This window comes from Pyrgilauda ruficollis, unplaced genomic scaffold (assembly GCF_017590135.1).
Source record: "Pyrgilauda ruficollis isolate IOZ18807 unplaced genomic scaffold, ASM1759013v1 scaffold51, whole genome shotgun sequence".
Taxonomy (NCBI): Eukaryota; Metazoa; Chordata; class Aves; order Passeriformes; family Passeridae; genus Pyrgilauda; species Pyrgilauda ruficollis.
Genome location: NW_024526711.1, coordinates 42,977 through 57,242, shown reverse-complemented (window position 1 = coordinate 57,242; position 14,266 = coordinate 42,977). Strand labels below are relative to the sequence as shown.

The following is a 14,266-nucleotide window of genomic DNA, read 5'->3' as shown; positions in this document are numbered from 1 at the left end:
AAAATTGGCACATTCCTCTGCCTTTTGGGAAAACCTCCCAAAGGAATTGTGTAAGTCAGATTGGCCTGAAGACTCTCCATGCTCTCTCTCAAAACTGTGCTGCTGCACATAAACCACAGTGTGACACAATCACCTCTTTTATTTAGGCGAAGTCTTAGTTCAGTCCATTCTGGTGTAGCCACCAATTGTAATACAGAATACGCCAAAATGCCTGAATTTAGGAGCAGAAACTATGCTGTTCCAGATGAGTATCATAAATATTTAAAACTGGATTCTGCCCACACTGTCTAAAAAATGCACCTTCCACTATGCCAGTTAGCTGGCTATCTTTGGTTTCCTTAATACTCCATCAGGAGAAACAGATATGTCATCTTAAATATTGACCTTGTGGAATTAACTTTTAACATATCAAACTGTTTTATTCGCCCATGCGGCAGATTAATTCTGCATGCAGATTATTAGAGAAACTATTGGTAACAAACTCACAAAACCAGGTATTTCAAAGTTGTCTAGTGAGATTAATAACAGATGGTGAGTCATGCCTCAAGTTCAAAAGGTCTGTGGACTGCCCTCACTCAGCCTTATGTACAACCTAAAAGGCACAGTAATTTCTTGAAGAGTTCAGAAAATGCTTACTGCTTAGACTTGTCATGACCCTTTCCCAGCTGACAGTTCTGAGCCACTCACTGTGGGCTTCTTCCAAGGCTTGGATTGTCCTTGGTGGGTTTGCATCTTCATGTTGGACTTAAGGCCACAACCTGGGTCTGTCTTCATCATTTCCCTCACCACTTCTTTACTGTTCCTGCTGCCTCATTGGATTAGATAACTGATCCAGCTAAAAGAAATACAAAATACCACTAACAGCAACACAAGTGGAAACTACTTCAGTAAGAAACAATGCTGATTTTAAACACTGATGCTGGTGTAAATCTAGCTTGTAACATATCATGAGATCTGTTCAACATTTGTAAAGTACTTGGAGAGAGCTGCTATTGTGACGACAGAAATTTGGTTATGGTACACAGAAAATGCCATTGAAAGTACCTCTTAAAAATTCATCAGGTGTTTTCAAACAATGTAGTAACTTCAATACTTCATTTAAATATCATTTTATTGCCAATTCTGATGCTTCTTCAACTTGAAATATTTTTTTCTTAGGTGTATCACCCTGATATGGAAACTTACTTCAGTGGATATGATGGATCAAAATACATTATGCAGCCATGGTTGAAAAAACTCTACCCTCATGATTAAGTACTTCAGTGTCTGTACATCTAATGTACATCCAGACAACAGGTGTTCTTTTTAAAACTGAGCAAACAGACACCAGGACAAAATGTATATTTTTTCCTATCATGAAATAAAACATTCCTAAGAAGGTTTTATGTTGGACACTCACTTTTGTCAGAAGTGAACACAATACATGTTCAGTTTGTCATGACTCAGCAATGGGGATTAATTTTCTTCCAGTTTTGGGAGGAAAGGTAAGTGCAGTTTCAGATATAGCACAGTTTCAGTCAGGTGTGCCAAATGTTTAGCATATTAAATATCTTGCTGTTTTACAAGAAAAAAAGCAGTTGTGAACTGTATTTTCAGAATTAAGTGTAACCTTAATTTTAGGGGATAGACTTACCACAAGAATGAAGTAAAAAAACCATCAAAAACCACAAGAAAGCATAAAAATTTTATTAAGATGTGTAGGATTTGAAGGTTTCTAGGGCAACTTGTTTCTCCTGTTTTCTTTTCCCTTTATCTCAAACACAGCAAACACTCTACAAGAAGCATAAGCAGTAGCATTCTGGATTCTTTCTTGAAGAGTCTGTGAATCAGCAGAGAGTGACAGGTGACTGTCTATGTGGCCTCCCCATTCTTTTGTTTCCTCTTCTTTTATCAATAAAGGCTTTCCCAATGCCTGGCCAAACAGTCGACAGACTTCCTGGGCTTTCCGGCGCGTGTTTCCAACGGCAGTGACACACACTTGGCGGCTGAGAGGTGGAAGCAGCAGCACGATAACAAGCAGGTTCAATTGATGTACCAATGTTCCTGCCAAGCCTTTTGTTTTTAACGTCGCAGGTTTTGTAACTGCAGAGATGCTAAGGCACATCACCTTCCCCCAGCTTCTGAGCCACAGCTTGGGTATTGAGGGACAGTGTGTGGAGCAAATGCCAGCATCCTCACTAATTCCGATGAGATCAAGCATTTCTAACACCTGCATGCTGCAGGCATCCTCGCTGAGTTCAACCCTTGCTCCAGGCATTTCAGTGGCTCAGCTGCAAGGTATATTAGCACCTGCTTAACGTCACTGGCCATGTTTCCTGATCTCCTGTAGATGCCTCTGACATTCACTTTTGGCATCTCTGGAACCTTTAACAGCAGCTAATTAAGCTTGCTGCTTGGACCAGGCAGTTCTTTTCTTACAAGAGGCAAAACCCCAACCAAGACTAAACTTCCTTCTGTCCCTCCCACTTAGTGAGAGAAGCCTGGACTGTGAATAGTCAATACTGAAAACAGATCAAGATTCTGAGCTTCAGGGCAGCATGTTTTGATGCTGAGAAGTGCCACACAAGGTTCTTTCCAGATCATGTCAGCTAACAGTAATGGGAATTGGCAAAGGTACTTAAAATTATCAACACCTGGTAACACACTTGCACCCCGATGAATAAATACAAATGAAATCTACGCATGATGATGTAATCAAAGCCAAATTCTGTTGACCTAAGATTCACAGCAGATTATACTCCAGTGGAAATCAGTGGGAAAATAATTTTTATTACATTCTGCTTTTGTACAGGGACAAGAACAAATTCTATCTTCTAGACTGAACAGCATTAATTTATAAGTTATACTTAAATACTGAAATCTCTAACATAAATATTAATAGGTGTGAAGGAAACTACTTGCTCTCATTGCAAACAGCATAAATTATGCATTCATATTAACCGAGGCTGTAAGATTTTTGGCGTGTGAGAGGACTTACCGAAGTGCGTCTATGGCTTCTGGTGTATGGTAGAAATGAGGTGGATTGATGGTAACAGAGGTTCCTAGCTTTTCAATGAGTAGATTGCAAACACTCTGCATTTTTCCAAAATCACTGAATATGATACAGACCTGGGAGTGAGTGAACAGACATCACATGAGTAATATCTTCATTTTCCACTATTACTCAACACTTTTACTTAAATCAGTATAAGGCCAGACATCTACAAGGTAACTAAACATACTAGTGCTGTATACAACTCCAACATTTATGAACTTATAAGACTTCTATATAGCCCTAGAGACTAGCATTAGGTTTGCAACAGAAAGAAGTAAATAGTTTAAAACTGAGGATTAAGAAATCCCTTCCTCAGGAAATACAGAATTCTTGGTATGCAGACAATCTGAAGAATGAATGTGCTCCGGTGCACATGACTAGATGCATCCTGCTTTGTCCCTTCTTAGATTGCTAGATGTTAATTATGCAGAAGCTCATACAAAATGATGTGGAAAACATTGCACATGAAGAAAAAATACATTTTAATTCCAAGCATTAGATTAAGGAAACCTCAGTTATGAGATTAAGCTAAGCCACACCCAGTTCAGCTTGCAGTGGGCTCCAAATCCTGTGTTGTCTGAACAGACTCACTGCAGTGCTGAGAGGGAACTGGGCATTTCAGACTTAAGAACAATTAAACTTAAAAACAATTTAAACATCCAACAATCTCTGGCTTTAAGAAGCATTAAATGAAGATACACTAGAAATTCAGGTCCTTCCCAAATGCTATGAAACAGCAATCACTATCAGCCCTGGATGCAGAGCCCAACAGTTTTCCTGGTGGAAAGTCCAGCCAGGCAGCAACTTTCCAGGCAGAAGCCAGCTTTTCTCTGTGGCAAAGCACAACTGCCAGGACGGAAGCAATAACACTGAGCTGATACAGCACTGAGGAATCAGAAATCCTGGATCCCTAACTTTTTTTTTTTTAAACTAAAACCTTATCTTCACTTCCAGTACAGCACTCTGACCGTGAGTCAGGTTCACCTTCTTTCTTATCCCCAGCTCCATTCTTTTTGCATACTAATACAGCTTCCACAGGAGTGGAAGAAAAAACCTGCAGTAAAGAAAATTCTACTGCCACCACCTGGGACATACAGTTGCCCCCATGGCTGCTGCAGTCTATGCATCATTTTACCCCAGTGAAGGGATATGACACAGAAATCCCAGTTACACCATGTCAGTGGCACTGCAGCAGCTTCCTGTGTGCATGCCAGAGATTTACCTTGTGCAGAATGAGGTAATTCAAGGAAACTGAGTCTCTCAGTGAATGAGGAGGGAGCTACTTCATATGCAGAGTAAGGTAAAAAGTAATTAAGGCTCCCATCTTGTGACCCTTGATAGCCTTTTGGTGTAGTACCTGAACCTTATCCTGGCTTGGATCCTTGCACTGGTTCAGTGGCTCTCAAAGGTGCAGTGTCAATTGAACAGAGACTGAAGATGAGGCTACACCTACAGTTTTTTCTTCAGTGGGAGTTCTTGCCATACATATAAAAAGCATACATCCCCCTGTGATGTTTTGCCAGGAAACTGTCATAGCTGTATTTTTTGGAAAGTCTCACTATGAGGACTGTCATAGTGTCTTCCAGATTGCCATCAGTATTTACAAGATTTATTCCTTCTAGGAGATGAAACAAAAAAATGATGAAACAAAAGAACAATGGGTCTTAAGCAGGAGATAAATTGATCAGACTGGGGCACTTCTGGGCACTCAGGAACTTTACTGTTAAAAAAAAAAAAGCACTTGATCAAGTACCCTCAGGAGCAGAAAACAACTGAGCAATAGCTGATTTTGCTGTTTCCCCCCCTAAAAAAAAAAACAACAAACCACAATTTTCACTTAAAGCTACATCTAATACATTCCACTTACAATTACAGAGAATACTTCAACATTAAAATGCAAATAAATGTTTTAACTTCATCAGTTATTAAGGTTAAAAAGTGTGAAAAAGTAACATGAAGCTATGCAAAACTATTAGAGGAATTCCAAGGTTTGGATAAGGCTGCAAATGACAAGAAGTTATGGTTTATAAGGAGGCAAGTGTATTAAGAAATGCACAAAACCAACATAATCTTCCTCCCATGAGAACGTCACGCAATAAATGAACTATTATGATAAAGATATAAAGCTTTGTGATCTTATACACAACTTGATTCTTCTGCATATTTTCCTTTGTTATAGCATGAATTAAAATTATCTCCTTACAGTTGAAAGAATATCTTGAATTCTTCATTATACTTTTAAATAGCTACACGCCTGGGAATTTTTCAGTCTTCTAAAAATTCTTTACAGGAGACAAATGGTAAAGAGTTTACAGAATGAAGTAAAATAGCACGTCCAAGACTTTACATATAACACAGATATAATGACAAACTTTAACAGAGAAGTGAGAGGAAGCGAGTTTTAAATTCATTTATATTGCTGAAGTAGGCAAACATGCTTGTCAATGGAACCTCACTGGTTTATGAAGCTGCACTAATAAAACAAGGATATACATAAAGGGAGAAGCAAGGAGAGACTGATCTCTGCATTAAGAGTGGCCACACTGCTACCTCAGCGTGCAGGGCAGCCAAAACAGCAGCACTGTGGCTGGATTCTTCCACTTCCAGCCCCTGGGGTCCCAGGCAACCACAAAACTTTGCAACAGCAATTACAGCTGGTCCAAGCTGCTTACAAATCAAGACTAAATCTAAGCAAGTAGTTTTCCACATATAATCCTTGTTGCATAAAAACTAACAGCAGAAGATGGATAATTGGTTATCACTTAAGACTGAAGTTGAGAGCCTAAGCTTGTCTGCAGCCTAAACAGTAATTAATACAATAACTAATAATAGGGTTTTATTAATTTTTAAGTACAGGTCATCTAAAAATCATGGTGATTTAAGCTCTCAAGGTAGTAGGTGTCTCCATGAGGAAGATGAAGTAATTCAGAACATGACACTGATGCACACCATTTAAGTATCTTAAGACTCATTTTAAAATCCAAATTTTGTTCTCCAAATTCTCAATCATTTCTGTATTTATTGGTGTTATTTAGATGAAAATATGCTTTAAAGCAAGCGAACTAAGGAGGCTGAACCTGTTTAAGAGTACTCTAAACCACAGCTCTATAAACCAGCTATCATTTTATTGCAGGCTTCCAGGTTTACTTTGTAAGGATCTCTAAACTTGCTGGGTAGTGATTAAAGTTTTATGGTCTAAAAAATACATTAGCTGAACACACATAATTTCCCTCAGTGAATGTTTCAAGCACAGCATTTATTTCCTACTATGGCATGAATGTGCAAATGCATACTTCCCTTGGCAGATACTGAAGTAAATGGGATTATTCCCACAATATCTACATTTCACAGAGCATTTTACCTACAAAATTCTGAGGCAATTACCCAGGAAACAATTACCTTTACTTTACTTAGAGCAAACTGATGGCAGAGTTGTACAGAACAGACCAAAATGCAGGTGCTCTGCAACTGTGGCCTAAGCAGATCTTGCATTTGCTCCCAGTTCAAGGAGCTAAAATAATGAAAAAAAAAAAAAAAAAAAAAAAAAAAAGCTGAGATGGGCAAAAAAAAAGGTTATTAACTGGGGCAGCTTCCTGAACTCACCAACTCCTTGCAAGAAGCAGACGGCAGGAAGAGCTATATGCGAAGGAAAGTTCAGAATTGTTGGTTTGCTCATACTGCCCCAGAACCAAATATGCCAGTCTGTAGCATCAGGTAACATTTTAAAAAGCACACATTCATCTGAGAAGAAAACAAGTTCTGCACACAACACAAGACTGCAGGTGAACTGCTATAAACTGCAGTCCTTAAATAGTTTTTTTGGACTATGCTGCCGTTATGTTCCTTGGTCTGAGAAAATATAGTCTGCAAATTTTTATAGGTTCTTTTTATTCTATGATTTTATAATTTTTATTCTATAATTTTTTATTCTATAATTTTATTTTTGGTTAGGTTGAATACATACCTCTGCTTCCATTTGGTAAGTATTTTCTACTCTACTAAAATCTTCTGTTACAGTCATATTTTCTTCCTAAAACAAAGTAGAGGAATATAACCTTAAAAGACAGAAATTAAGCATCTGCTGTATGTACATGGTGTCCTATGAAACCTGAACTGTTTTGGCATATTACTTATGACTTTGCAACAGAAATTTTGAATTTTCCATGCAAATATCTTCAGTTAAAAACTAGCTGGATGTTAAAGATTTCTTGAATTATTCCAAGTCAATTATACAGTAGCTCTATAATGTGATTTTGCTGCTATTCCTTTGAAGAGAACAATTAGGTCATAAAAGTGGCTGCTAGGTAGAAGCTGTGTGTATTAGTGTGTAAATGTAAATTCACCTGGTACAAGAAATCTAGAAACTTCAATTGCTTTTAGAAAGTTAGTATGTGAGAAGTGCTTTTTAGGCCCCTTGGGCAAGATATTTTAGCAGCAGCAGCAGCAGCTTGTAGCAAGGTCATATGAACAAAGATTGAACAGCTATTATTCTGGCATAATGGTAACCCTTGAAAAAGGCTGTTCCACCAGTGATGCCTTGGCATCAACAGCAGCCACATTGGTCAACATAATGGCTGCACAGAGCACTGGCAAATCCTGTAGGACACATAAATAAGATACTGACCTCAGGAAGATACAGAATAATTGCAGTTACATGTGAATATTTGACCAGCTTGCTACTGGTCTAACAGTCACATATCTTTCACCCACTTTGCTCTGCAGTAAACACTTTGAACGAACAATTTATTATGAAATTACTCTAACATAGCAAAAAAAGCACAGCCTGCAGTTTAACTACAGCTTTGTGTGTAACACCCATGAACTGTAGTAAAGCAGATCCCAGCCTTCCAATTACTACAGAAGTTTTATTTACTAGATTTATTTGCATAGGAAATATTTGCCTTCAATGTTGACATTCAAAAGATGCTTTGTGTCAGAGTATTTCCTACAGACACTCAAGTCTTCAAGTTTATCATGTAGCATGCATAAGTTTATGCAAATGGTATTAACTATGAGAAGCATTCTCCTTTTAAAGTATTAGATGGTTTTATTACCATTGAATAAAAGTCTACAAAAAACTGAAATTTCAAAATTTGTACCATGATTGATTTGTAGTGCTCAAATTTAGGCACAACAGTCCTATTTTTAGATATTTTCAGAAAGTCTCTTCTAGTAAGGGCAAGGATTAGCAAGGGCCAGTAGTCCATAAAAGCTGTTTTCTTTTATGTGGCTGGCTGGGATTTGCGAAAGAGTGATCAAGACAGTCTAGCACCAACAGCTCGTTTAATTTACAGGATGGGGTAAATCTTACTATTTACAGTAGAATTCAATTACAATTGCCAAGCAAGATTTTTCCCCAGAGGTTTCACGTATCTTATAGAAATTACCACAGAAAACACGAACTACTAGAACTCGTATCTTACAGAAATAGCTGTGCTGTAACACAGTTGTAGACATACAAAAAATGCATTTGCTTTCCCCTGTCCCCTCTCCTCAATCCTTTTTTAAAAACAGGTTCTCTTTCCTGCTGAACAGATCCAAGCCTTGGAATGTGGCTGTGCCCTCCCAGGGTTCCTGTGTACTTAAGGACACTGCCATCCCGTGGCACCAAGTGCTATGGCACGATCAGTACTATGGAGTGAAAGACAATTTTGCACCATGTATTACAAAATTTCCTTCACATCTAATTTTAATCCCACCAAATTTGACAGTAGCTGTATGTGCTACTGAAGATAAATAGAAGAAATAATTGCTGAAGTCATAACAAGGTGGCCTTCTGTGATACATTTTCTATTAGATACTTTGCTTCTGTTTCTGACTGTGTTCACACAAAGATATGGAAAAGACAGGTAGGAGACAACAGAATTTTAAACTGAAATCAAGACTGAGACTACTTCAAAAGCAAAAATTTTTCTTCCCTACTGTTTATGTCTACTATTCACATTTTGGCTGAGGAAATACCCATTTGATTGCAATAGCCACAGAATAAATACTTTTCACTGTGACTTAGGGAAAGCTGCACTTCAGGTGTTCTGGACGTATGAACTAACTTTTTCCACTTTCTAAATCTGTGGGCCAAGAATCACAGAAAATAATTAAACCAATATAACAATATTGGTATCTCAATCACCTCAGAAGCCATTGAACAACTCTTAACAGAATCACACTTGTGAATTCTGCTTATGAAGCTTATTTTTTATGTGGCATCACATCACTGCTTCAGGCACTCTAAAATAAACAAAAATGAAAAAGATAGTCAATATCCCATTGAGAATGTCAAGTCTAGAAATTGCTTTGCTTTGTATTTTCACTGTTTTCAACTGAACACAACCTTTTATAGCCCTTCCTCCTATCTGCTACTTCTGAACAATGTCCTAGTCACAGGACCATTGTGCCCACCCTCATGACACTGGCTGGTTATAGGAATTACTGCTCTTTTCCCCAGAAGAGAACAGGGACAAAAATAAATGTTAGTAAAAGCACACTTCAAGGAGACAAGTATGCAACAACACACTAAAAGAACAGCCCATCTGCACATAAAATTATGTTCTGCTCCTAGCTAATGACTTAACAAAACTATGAGACCTTTTCATGATACACAAGCCAAGCCTGAGCAAGGGAAAGTGTTTATAGTTTGGAACGTATGCTAATGCCTGTTGGGTAATGTATGCTGATATGTGGAACTGTAAATAAAAAATATCTGGAGACACTTGAAAATCTCTCTTAAAGTCTACTTGTACATTTGAACAGACATACCCAGTATAACTTCACATTATCAAAAATAAAGACATCTGAACAATCAAAAGAGTTAGCTTCTTCCATCTGATCACAGCATTTTTGTTCTTGGCACTATGGAAATGGTTAATGAGAGCCTTGATGTATGCTCCTGTCTCCTGACAGTCATCCACAGTGTCTCCAGATAGTTAAGGATGGTGAGCACCTTCTGGAATTGGGTAGCTGAGCTCCAGCCTCTCATCCCCACACTCTGTCTGGTCTATTTGGCATGAGATGACAGAATGATAACCAAAAAACAATGGTGAAAAAGTTTCTGCTGCTTGAAGAAGAAATAACAGAAGTATATGTAACAGTTATTACAAGAAAGACAAAAAGCAGATTTGTACTCAGCAAATGCAGGGTACTCTGGAGATATTTCTTTAAATATGTGGTAATATAAAAAAGGTGATGCCTTACACAGGTTTTTACCTTCAGTCAGGGATAAACTGACGTTGGAAGATTTTGCAACTAAGTGAGCAAACTTTAAAACCTTTTTTAACTGATTGTATGCATGTGCATCTATAACTGTGACTCCTGAATACGTTTGAAATATGAAGAATATTGCACATAAATCCAAGAGAGGTATCCCAGTTCAGACAATCTCTAACCCAGAGCCTACCAGATATATTTTGCTAGATGGTTTGCTTTGTTCCATAACACTGTGACAGGTACAACAAATATTATCACAGTCATTTTAAACAAGGTGCCAATGCCAACAGTTAGATATAGCCATTAAAGAAAACAAGTGTCATCTCCACACCACTCCCCAAATAAATCATAGCTGGCAAATATAAAATCTGTTTGCTTCTAGAGAAAGAGAAGAAAATGTTACCTTTGAGCAGCTGGGCTGATTAAGGGAGATTGCTTTGAAGGCTGCAGGGAAAGTAAAATCAATGGGGAAACCACATTCTGTGCTCTGAAGTGCTGCATATACTCACAGCACTCTATAAATAAATGCCACTATGTGCACCTATTTCTGATTAAAATCCTGTGTAAATGTATATGGAAATCAGGTGCTGCCCCCAGGCCTCCTGAGAAGCTGCTAATGCAAGCTCCTGCTGCTGCAAAGGTTATGCACTTCTGATCTCACAGACTTCCTACTACAGCAACAATAAGGGTTAAGAAAATTGTTCTGTGGATTAATTAAAAATAAATATATAGCATAGTTAGATGATTTCTAAAGAGGGCTTAGATAAGCTTGCAACAACTAGAACCATATGGAGACTGTGAAGAGAGATTAATTTTACAGTTGTCTAGAATGGTATTAGCTGCAAGTGAAGTTAGCAAACGCAGTTAAGAACAAATTGCCAGCAGTGAGAGTTGTTAGTGGAAAAGCTGCAAGGCAAATAAGAGCTCCAGCAGTAGAGTGATTTAAAACTGGATGAAACAAAGCACTAAAAATTATACCGTGGGGAACTACTCTGAAAAAAAAATAACTTCATGTTGTTTTTCTCAGAGTTCCCTAGAGCTAACACTTTGCTAACACTGAGAAACACACAACTCAAGCAGCATTTCACAGTCTCTCAACTAAGTGGAAAGAACATTTCCATTTTCCAACACATAGCATCTTTGAAAGAGAAAAAATTACTGTGAAATTATTGTAACTATAATAAGACACCGAATACTCTCACATTGTAAAAACAACCCACTCTCCACCCTGCTTGCCTGCTCACATTACTTTTCTGAATCTGACTGTTATAAACCCAAATAAAATCACTTGTTTGTCCAAGTTGTACTTCAGTTTGCAATCCTTTTTTCTAGCCTGGAGTGGTGCACACAGCCCCTCTAAAGCACACTCACCTATTTAATACCCTGCCTACTCTCCTGTGCCAGCCACTACATGTTGGATGCTCCTTGCTGTCCCAATTCAAGCAGTATCAAGTCAAAACTGCAAGTCAGTTGTTCAGATTCACTGTAGGGTAAATATCTGCAACTATCTTTTCTAATATAGCCACGCTCTGAAGAACTATTTAATTACAGTCAGGACAAAAATGCCCCATAATCTGATAGCTCACCATGGCGGTGGGTACAGAGGTTAACATTTTCTCTACTAATAAGAACGAATGCATGCTGAATTGCTTTGTCTTCTCCCATTCCTCTTAAAATCCACCACTCTAAACTCCTGTTAACTCACTGAATAGACACTGAAGGCATTTAACCTGTAATCCCTTACAAAACTGCACCAGTTTTGGCTGAACGAGTCATCCCAATGGCAAGGGAACCCAGGACAAATGCTGCCTGTGACAGACATGCACCCAGCCATGATCAATACCTAGCCTAAAGCAGCCTCCATGTCCCCTTGTCATCTAGTCCCAGAGCTGCAACATGAGGGCTAAGTGGTCTTCTTTACTGCCTTCTTTATTCCTGAACAATTTGTATAGATGCTACAGCAACAGCATAACAGTTCAAAAAAACCCCATGGAATTCTATTCTGTTTGGGAAATGAAAAGCTGGTGCCAGTACTTACCTTCAAACGCATGCAGCATCTGAAACGTGGGCACACAATTTCACTGTGGGCACATCACTGTTTAGGCCGAGTAACTTACTCTCTTACTCTGCACTTACTAATTCTGGCTTGCACTGTCACATCACGCAGTATCAGGAAACACTTCTGCAATTCTTTTTTACTCCATTGCATAATCTGGTGTTCATAGCACACTCTATCATCTCCCTTTTCCCCCAGCTTAACTGTGAATACACTCAAAAGGCACAAACCTCCTAGAGAACTTCAGGAAGAAGTAACTTTTGAAAACAACTGCTTATTCCATAAAAGACCAGTTTTTTTCTGTTTTTAAGAGCCCTATGTGTGGAACACTGTCCAAAACTCTTTTGCGAAATCCAAAAACATCATCAGCACAATTGTTAGGACAATTATGACCCTTATGGAGCATTTACTGTTTGGACAGAGCTTTAATGGTAAGTCTATGCTTTTTTCATTGCTGCAAATTTAGTTCCAGAGGCTAAAATACTCACTGTGGTAAAGGAACTTTCTGGGTCCACAAAGGGGTTCTGTCACTTCAGCTATTTTGATCATATCCCATGTTTTCCAAAACCTCTCTACTTAAGTAGAACAAGAAAGAGAGAGAGAGGAAAGCGCTCTGTATGTATTTGCTGCTAAGCTCTGGTAACCACAGTTACTCTGGCACACACAGATACAGGTTATGCTGCCGTGTACAACTTTTATCGGTTTCACCCGCATGCACGGGTGAATGCTGTACTACACGAACAAACCACAGAATGAAGCTGGAAAAGACCTCTGGTATCATAGAGTGCACCCTTAGACCGAACACCACCAGGCCAACTAGACCACGGCACGGAGAGCCACATCCAGCCTTTCCTTAAACGCCTCCAGGGGCGGCGATTCCACCACCGTGGGCGTCCAAGCAGGATGGCTTCCACATGCTTAACAAGCAACCTGTTGGAAAGCCCGGGTAGCGACATTCCACCTTTTCCGCTGGGGCTGGCATGCCTGCAGCCTTGCAAAGACAGGCAGGCTTTCCCAGCGGTTCCCGAGGCAGCGAGAGCTCCAAACCCGTCACTCCCCTGCTTCCCGCCGGCACCAGGGCCCTCCGCGGGCGCCTCTCCTCAGGGCCGCTCCGGCGGGATGGCACCGCACCCCGCCGGCTGCCGAGCGGGACCGGGAACTGCCCCGGGAACCGGGAACTGCCCCGCCTGCTGCCCCCCCCGCCTTCCCCCTGGGGACGCTCCGGCGCCTCAGCGGGCCCCGGGCGGCGGAGCTCACCGGGACGCCGTGCAGGCGGGCGCTGTGGGCGATGTACTGCAGCCGGCGGGACACACTGCTCCGCGCCGCCACGGCCGCCTCCTTGCGGCTGACGAGCCTCAGCGACACCCGCGCCCGGTCCGGGCGGGCGCTCAGCTCCGCGCTGCCGCTCACATGCACCTCCCGCCCGGGCAGCGCCGCAGGCTCGACGCGTCCCTCCGGGGCCGGGGACGGGGCCAGGTCGAGCTCGGCGAAGACGCGTGAGGGGGGCGGCGCGGGCGGCGCCATGGCCGTGGCTATGGCGGCCCCTCACGGCACCATGGCAACCCTGGGGCGCCACGTCACAGCGCCGCCCGCTCCCGACCGCCGCCGCGCGGGCCCGGAGCGCCGCCGATCCGTCGGGGCCGGCGTCGTCACGGCGTCGTTGAGGGTGGAAAAGACCTCTGGGATCGTCGAGTGCAACCTGTGACGGACACCACCATGCCAATTAAACTGTGGCGCAGAGTGGCACGTCCAGTCTTTCCTAAAACACCTCCCGGGACGGTGACTCCCCCACCTCCCTGAACATTCCCTTCTGGTTTATAATCATCCTTTCTGTGAAGAAATTCTTCCTAATGTCCAACCTAAACCTCATTGGTACAGTTTAAGACTATATCTTCCTGTCCTGTCGCTGGTTGCCTGGGAAGTCCCTCCGCCGCTGGCCGAGGGGACATTGCCATGGCAGTGTCCGAGGGTGG

The 14,266-nt window shown here is 41.0% G+C and overlaps 1 protein-coding gene across 1 annotated transcript; it reads right to left on the bottom strand.

The window, feature by feature from the left end:
* Positions 1-1,668: 1,668 nt before the first annotated feature.
* IRAK1BP1 (interleukin 1 receptor associated kinase 1 binding protein 1) lies at positions 1,669-13,817 on the bottom strand. The gene is made up of 4 exons (XM_041480392.1): positions 13,551-13,817; positions 6,999-7,064; positions 2,978-3,108; positions 1,669-1,985 (listed from the first exon to the last, which is right to left on the bottom strand). Exons 1-4 carry the CDS (start codon positions 13,815-13,817, stop codon positions 1,715-1,717), a joined length of 735 nt encoding a protein of 244 aa, XP_041336326.1. The 3' UTR covers positions 1,669-1,714.
* Between the last annotated feature and the right edge of the window lie 449 nt (positions 13,818-14,266).

Coding starts and splice junctions, on each gene's coding strand:
- IRAK1BP1 (XM_041480392.1), bottom strand. CDS start 13,817: ATGGCGCCGCCCGCGCCGCCCCCCTCACGCGTCTTCGCCGAGCTCGAC. Junction 7,065..13,550: donor CCCGCCTGCACGGCGTCCCG/GTGAGCTCCGCC, acceptor ACTTTGTTTTAG/GAAGAAAATATGACTGTAAC. Junction 1,986..2,977: donor GAAGCCATAGACGCACTTCG/GTAAGTCCTCTC, acceptor TCCACCTCTCAG/CCGCCAAGTGTGTGTCACTG.